The sequence below is a fragment of the Lampris incognitus genome, chromosome 18 (assembly GCF_029633865.1).
Source record: "Lampris incognitus isolate fLamInc1 chromosome 18, fLamInc1.hap2, whole genome shotgun sequence".
Taxonomy (NCBI): domain Eukaryota; kingdom Metazoa; phylum Chordata; class Actinopteri; order Lampriformes; family Lampridae; genus Lampris; species Lampris incognitus.
The window spans coordinates 32,637,531-32,645,536 of NC_079228.1; the positions used below are offsets into that span (position 1 = coordinate 32,637,531).

Consider the following 8,006-nt stretch of genomic DNA (forward strand, 5'->3'; position numbering starts at 1 on the left):
CCAAATAGTGAAAACTCTACTTATCGTTCTGTGAATTTCAACGATTCATATCAATTTCACCTATATGATTTTTTTTTCTCGTCTCACTTTCCAGGTTTTTCTGGTGAGCGGGTACGAACACAACGCAACAACTTCTCATCAACAATCAGGATGGACACCGCACCAGTGACTGTTTACTGCCCCATTTTTCAGCCCTTTCTGAGAACTTAATGACTTCTGGGCATATACATTGATTAATTAAGTGTTTCTTAAACACTTGGGCCTTTTTGAACTCTTGACATTCTGGGAGTAGTGATGGATGAAGAGCAGAACCAGGATGAGGCCGTATCCCCAAAAAGCACAACCGCTGTCAAGACCGAAACAGAAGAAGATGAGACGCCCGGCCACGTGTGTGGGGTGTGTGGCCGCAGTTTTCCTCTTCTCAGCTCCTTGTCCCAGCACATGAGAAGGCACACCCGCGAGAAGCCATACAAGTGCCCGTACTGTGAGCACCGGACAGCTCAGAAGGGCAGTTTGAAAGCCCACATTCGAAGCCATAAGCTGGGCCTGCTCAGCCACAGCGGCCTAGGTGTTGTAGAGGGCAATGGGACGAAAGGGCAAAAGAACACCACTAAGACACTCTCAGGCAGCCCTGCTGATAACACTGACCAGGCTCCAGACAAGAATCATAACGTCAATGGGATGATGAAGAAGAAAGCATCCAAGAGAAAGGTGAAAGGCAAAGATGCAGAGGCTGGTGTAGAAAAGACACCCATCGAGAAGGTGGACGCTACTGAGCAGGTGGATGAGGGGGCTGAAGTTGGACCCTTTTCCTGCAGCTTGTGTAGCCAGGTTTTCCCCCAGGCATTGCTCCTAAAAGCTCACATGAAAAGGCACAGGGGCTCACAGGACCACGGCTGTCGGATCTGTGGACGTCGTTTCCGCCAAGCATGGTTCCTCCAGAGCCATATGCGCATCCACCGGGCGAAGGCCCAGCTGCGGGGGGGCAACAACAGTGGGCCGCCGGCCACCATCAACGGAGTTCCTCAGGACCCAGCATCTTTGACAAACGATGACTGCCTCTATGAGCTCTGTGCAGGGTGTGGGAACTTCTTTTTGGACCGCAAGACCCTGCGAGCTCATGAAAAACTTCATAGACAGACCGTCGGTCGGACTCAGCCGCAACAGGACCTGCAGGACTTGGAGTCATCTTCTGCTAAGAGGACATTTTTGGAAAGCCTGAACCTCACATGTGTGGATGCTCGGGAACTGTCCGAAGACAGCAGCCAGGGCAGACGAATTCCAGAGCTGGACCCCATTTGTAGTTACCAGGCCTGGCAGCTGGCCACCAGGGGGCGACTGGCAGAGGCCACAGAGAAATGCCTGGGATGGGAGGAGAGGCTCGCAGATGCTGAGGTGGCATATGACAGGGAGAAGGGCGAGTATGTGCCCCTGAAACAGGAGAAGAAGAGGAAGCAGGTTGACGCCTCTAGTTCCAGCACTAAGAAAAGGAAAGGTGGTGACAACACATCAGACAACGTGACCCATGCTAACGGTGGTAAAGGTGGCATTCTCAATTTCCAGAGCGACCATATGCTGTTCAATGGGCTTGGGCAGGCATTTTATGGGGCTCTGCAGAAAAAGGTTAAGGAAGTTGGATACTCCACCAAGCAAACCAGCAATATCAATAACAAAGCCCGAGAAGGTAAGATAGCCACACTGCTTACAACCAGAGATGATAAATTAGCTTTGGAGGAGGGAATCCGAGGGTTGTGTAGTTCCCAGACCCTAGGGTATGAGTCAGCGGGGAAAATGTTTTAGCTATGATCGGATTTTTTGTATCTACTAATCACAGGCCTCTTTTTTACACAGACCACCTTTAACAAATGTAAAGCTCTGGGTTTGAGTGGAAATGATTGGGAACATTGATATATCACTCCCCCTGATAAATACGTAGAAAGCAACTCCATATTAAACAGAGTACAATTGAAATGAACAGAGCTTAACAGAAGTAGCTTGAATTAACAAAATATTGTGGAAAAGGGAGACCTCTTGTGGAATTGAGATTGAACTGCATCTAAATTTACATACTGTAGTTTGCCTCTTACAAATTGAGCATTAAAACTGCACAAGAGCTTCTTTCAAAGACATTTTGGACATGTGATATAGTTCAGACAATGTTGATTTCAATTTAGAAATAGTGTCATGAATGACTGAATAAAAAGAAATAAAGAGTTTAAATGCAAATAAAGAAACTTTTTCGGGCAAAAGTCTTACCAGTGTTAACAGTTTTGTTACTTCAACAGACCCCCATGAAATGCTTTCCCTTCAGGCTTGCAATACTGACTCACTTCAAGTGCTTTCTTGCTTTTGAATGTACCCTCACTCGTGCAAACTGTCTAGGAAGCACATTTTATGTTGCTGACATTTACAGTTAATGGGATTGTCATGAGAGCGTGACACCGTTCAAATTCTGCAGTTTGGTTGCGTAACCTATGCTACACCCAGACTAATGCCCAATGACAACACAGAGCATCACCTTGCTAGACCGAGGATGCAGCCAGTGGCTTTGCTTTACTGTAAGGTCTGCTACCTACATAAGTTCCACTTTTTCTCCACAAGTAGGAAAATATGAACTGATGTTAGTTCCTACAAAATGATAAGTGACTGCTACGAATGTTGTTCTGTTGTAAAAGCAGGTAGCTGAGCAAGATAGCTGCTTTGTCTTTGGATAGTAATTTGGGCTGAATTTATTTAAGACCTGTGTCTTATCCATAGAAACGCAGTTGACTAAGGAAGTGGAACCAAGTGGTAGTGTTACAGCAGATAATTGTAATTTTTGATGCACTAATGAATCAAGATTAGCACCAGAGAAATACAGCATGTTTCTTTAGCTCAAAAGTATGTCTGAGTATGTCTTTATTACATTAGAAGAAACATAATGTAATGCTTGTTAAGGGATGTTTGTTAATTTTAAAAGCACAGAAAGGGTACAAAAGTGTGGCCCTCTCACGATAAAAAGGGGAATTTTTGTTTCAGCCCTCCAAAGTGAATAAACACTATCAAATTACAAAACCCTACCAGTCATTCTAAAAGTGTGTGACACAGCCGCAGACAGAACATAAAAATACTTAGCCACATGCAAATAAATTAACAGTCACTAGAACACAAATCAATTGGTTTTGCTAATAGAGGGTCTTTTGTCATTTGTTCTTAAAAAACTTGCTCTGTATGTTTGTTACATATGCAAGCAATTTTGCAGCTCATCTCTCAAACTTCTTCTTCTGCTCTGCTCAGATAAGAAAACCTACTCCTGCGAGCACTGTGATTTCCAATCTGTCGACGCCTCCTCACTCAGGTCTCACACGCACAGCCAGCACCAGGACTTAACATGGCCTCTCAGCCAAACCAGTTTGGACCACCTCAGCCATAGCGGTTCCAAAGCCTCAAGATACATGGACTACCTCAGAAACAGGAGCGCCCTGCTCAGTCAGCCGTGCTGGAATCCATTCACGTGTCTACCGGGCCAGGAGGGGGTAGGGTTGAGCATTAAAACAGAGAAATCCTTGGACGATGAACTTAAACAGCACAAAGACACCACTGTTGACTCGGCAAGCCTCCTCAATCTGTCGGTGTCTGCCGTGGGTGAAGGAGAAGGTACTCCTTATGATCTGATAAAAACAGAGGGTTTAATAAGACACCAGTGCCCGTTTTGTGCCCATACCACCACCTACCCAGAGGTTCTTTGGATCCACCAGCGGGTTGCGCACAAGGTGGATGGCAGCAGCTCCCTGGCACCTAAGTGGGCACCCTGCACCAACGGCTTCAAGGGATCAAAGACAGGAGGGGCCCAGTGGAGACGCACAGGGCCTCCGCCTTTCCTGGAGAGCAAGGACTGCCCAGCTCTTCTCGCTCCCAGGACTCAGCGCACACACCCACCCGATTTCAAGTCCAGCAGCAGCAGCAGCAGCAGCAGTAGCAGCAGCAGCGGTACCAGCAAGCGCTCAGCACCCAGAACACACCCTACCAACAAGTACAAGTCTACCCCTCCACTGAAGTCTACCCCTCCACTGAAGTCTACCCCTCCACTGAAGGAGTCACAGTCTACCGATGTCTCGCCGTCTAGTAAGAGGATGGTACTCCTACCACAAAAGAAGAAGCCCAGCGAACACAACCATGCAACGACAGAGGGGGGCAGTAGGGTTACCAATATACAAGTTACCTCCTCAAGTAGCAATGTGCGTAGCAGAAGTGCCCCTGGTTTCCTGTCTGCAAGCAGCTCGAAAAATAAAGGCCACAGAATTGCCATGGAGGGACACCTACTCCCGCAAGAGGGCCTGGGTTTCATGTTGGCCCGCAACCATGGCAGGACTCCATCTCAGGTAACTCCAGAGAGAGCTCAACCCATCAGCCAGACACGTGACACTTCTGCAAGTCCTAAGGGTCATGACCTCTGGTCTGCCGTGCCATGGGGTAGGGCATACTTAGAGCAGCTCATTTTTGCTCAGGGAAAGAGTGAATCAACAGGAGAGATGCCGATGGACGTCGATGTACTGAGCCTCTTGAAAAACTACGGTCCCCATGACCTGGCCGCTCTTTACCAACACTGGGGATTTGTGGATCCCCGGCTCGATCCTCAAGGTGATGGGGAAATTGGTTTTGATATTTTATTCCACTTTGAGGGTGCTTATAGAATTGCTTGAATGCTGCTTTGCAATACACATGCAGATATCAATGAAATATTATCCAACATAAGAGTCACCAAATTGGAAATTTGAGTCAGAATTCATTTAAGCTGAATATGTACACAGGAGCCACCAATCAACCACCTATGTTCAATATGGCAAGAGTGCTTAATGACGGGACACTTGGCTCATGTTAAGAACTGTGATTGGTTATGACATCAGGGCAAGACGCCCTCCCTTATCTATCTGACCCATTAATAACAATATGCAAACTACAATACTACAAACCACTACAATGTATGTTTAAATGCAAATTCCATTATGAATGTAATGACTCTGTGTAACAATGTTTTCTCCTCCCATTCTTCCAGCAATGTTCCAGTTCAATGGCAGATATGAAAATGAAGTCCATTCCTCATCCGAAGTTTCCAAACAGGTATGTTTTCTTTAAAGAAGCCACTCGTATCCAGATCTGGGGTTCATTTCAAAGTAGAAAAAAAATCACAGGAGTACCTCTCTCACAAAGTATGCAAATGTTTACCAGCTATATTTGTGTGTGTGTGTATTGTCAACTTGCACAACCTTGCCTCTCTTTTCCTGAAGATTGGCTGACAGGGATGAGGCAAACAAATGATAACAATGAACGTGGTTGCCCCCCCCCCCAGGGTAGAAATCGCCTGTCGTCTCCATATGGTGTGTCATCATACTGTCAATCAGGCCTTCCCTGATGTCACCTGCAAACTGTTCTCTTCCCCTCAGAGTAACAATGTGCAGCAACTCTCATAGACAATGGAGATGGTTGAGCTTGCTTTCTGCAGAGAAGAGGTTTGGCAAATGCCACATGACAAACTTGTGGGCAAGAATGAACAAAATTATGGGGGGGCGGGAATGGCTGTAGAAATTGCCAAACTTTGCTTTGACTGAGAAGATTCACTTTCTCTCCTGACCTTAAAACTTTGCTGATACAGCTACCGTTCTCCACCCACCACACTTCACATTTTCAGTAGTCATTGTTTTTTTTAAGACCCAAATATCATTTCTAGCCCTAAATCTCATCAGGGCTTCTTTAGCGAAATCATAGAATGCTGTTTTGTTGAATAATACATAATTTTCTCGCTGCAGCGTTTGCAAACGGCACAACTTCCAATTCACGACAAACTAGCATGCATAATTTATCTTCAGATAAGCTGCGCACCACGGCGGTGTGGATTTGAAACACGGTTCGAGAAGACTCGGGAGTAGCCCAGCTGGTCGACGGTGCAAACCTGTACCCTGTTTTTCTCTCTATAGTTGTGTGTTTGAGTAGGCAGTGGGAGAGATGGCTACAGGCTAAGAAACATGCTGGGCTCTGCAGCTGGCAAATTAGACTGTGTTGGGCCGCTGTTTACAGACCACAAGAACAGCTGACAGACTCGTACGAAAAGGGAGGACATTACCGAGGGCCGGGCTCGCTGAATGTTGGACTTGTGTGTGATTTGTAAATTTGTAACACGCCTCGGGCGCTCCTGTGTTCTCTGCCTACCGTTCTGCTTTAACTGACCTCAAAACTTCTTGCAGACATTGAACATTCAAGGATTTGCAAGTATGCAGTTTACTCCTTACAGAACACACATACACCTCTCTCGAGTCATATTGGATCTAACCGGAGTGCCTCCTCCCTGTCTCCTGCAGGTGAACAGGAGTTCCACTCCATCCTCAGGGTCTCTCCAAAAAGGAACGTGAGGAGACGGTCCTAGCGTGCTTCCAAAAAAAATGCATGACACTGCTGAAAAAAGAAAAAGAAAAAAAAATGCCGCCTCCAGTCCTGCAGAGGAACCAGCCATAAATCCTAGGAGACAGAGGCACTCAACAATGCACAATACATGCAAAGCGACGAGGGGGGTTTTGTTTGTAATCCTGACAAAATTTTACCGCTGTTGATTCAATGGAAAGCGAGCGATAGGCTCACATTCTCACTAAACACTGTTTATTGCTTGCTATGACTGCAAAATGTGATGAGATGTTGGTTTTGGTGAGGGTTGAATGTGAAGCCGGCAAGGGTATAGAGCTTTTTAGGCAGCAGAGGGCACAAGTCCTAGCTTAGCTCAGGAGGTCGAGTTGTTAACCAATTATTTCTAGCCCTCCTTCACATTTATATTTTTTATAAAACATCATACCCAATCATATAATACATCCGAATGCCACTAAAAAAAAAAAAATTTAAAAAAAATCCAATAGCAGTTTATTAAGGTGTGGTTTAAGTTTTCATTCTATTTTTACGTATGTATATTAAAACACGTTCCCGATGTTTGTTTGTTTTCTTACTGGGAAGTTAATATGCCTGTGAAATGTCTGTTTGGAGTAGGTTAGATTAGGGATAGGATCGTCACAACATGAGATGTTAGTAACGGCAGAAGAGAATATACAGCATATGTAGTCTTGCATCGGCGTTCTGGGCCGACGTTTACATACAAGTTTGAGTACAGATCTCACTACCAGTTCTTTCGTCCAGACCATTTGAATGAAACAGACTAAAACATGTCAGTGTGTGATGCTTTAACCGGTTTGGCCAATAAAGTTCTGCGCCCATATCCCAGCTTCACAAAAGCTTTTTGTTTTACAGACCGCTTGTTATTTCTAGGTCCCCGCAAATCAGAATGGAAGGTTTCAGTCGGTTGTAACTGTTGTCACTTGACGAGTCCCGTTTCCATGTAGCGTGCAGCCGATACTCTGAAAGTCCTGAATTTCTGTCCCAGTGTTGCAAAAATGTTGCTGTCCCACAGCCAGAATTGTTGTAAGGCAATGCTAAGTACTAAACCTTACAAAATATTTCTTAACCGGGTGGTGTAGCGGTCTATTCCATTGCCTACCAACATGGGGATCACCGGTTCGAATCCCCGTGTTACCTCCGGCTTGGTCGGGCGTCCCTACAGACACAATTGGCCGTGTCTGTGGGTGGGAAGCCGGGTGTGAGTATGTGTCCTGGTCGTTGCACTAGCGCCTCCTCTGGTTGGTCAGGGTGGCTGTTCGGGGTGGAGGGGGAACTGGGGGGGGGGTAGCATGATCCTCCCACGTGCTACGTCCCCCTGGTGAAACTCCTCACTGTCAGGTGAAAAGAAGCGGCTGGCGACTCCACATGTATGGGAGGAGGCATGTGGTAGTCTGCAGCTCTCCCCGGATCGGCAGAGGGGGTGGAGCAGTGACCGGGACGGCTCAGAAGAGTGGGGTAATTGGACGGGTACAATAAGGGGGGGAAAAGGGGTGGGGTTTCTTAACCGGTATCAACTCATTATGCACAAATGCACTGCAAAAAAAATGAAATCTTAACAAGTGAAAATATCTTGTATTTGGTACAGTAAGTCG

At 46.2% G+C, this 8,006-nt stretch overlaps 1 protein-coding gene across 1 annotated transcript; it reads left to right on the forward strand.

Annotated features, from left to right (window-relative positions):
- Positions 1–294: 294 nt before the first annotated feature.
- Positions 295–6,386, forward strand: LOC130128422 (zinc finger protein 516-like). Its single transcript, XM_056298035.1, has 5 exons — positions 295–726; positions 790–1,684; positions 3,277–4,620; positions 5,036–5,100; positions 6,336–6,386. The coding sequence occupies exons 1-5, from the start codon at positions 295–297 to the stop codon at positions 6,384–6,386; spliced, it is 2,787 nt and encodes a 928-aa protein (XP_056154010.1).
- Positions 6,387–8,006: the final 1,620 nt, after the last annotated feature.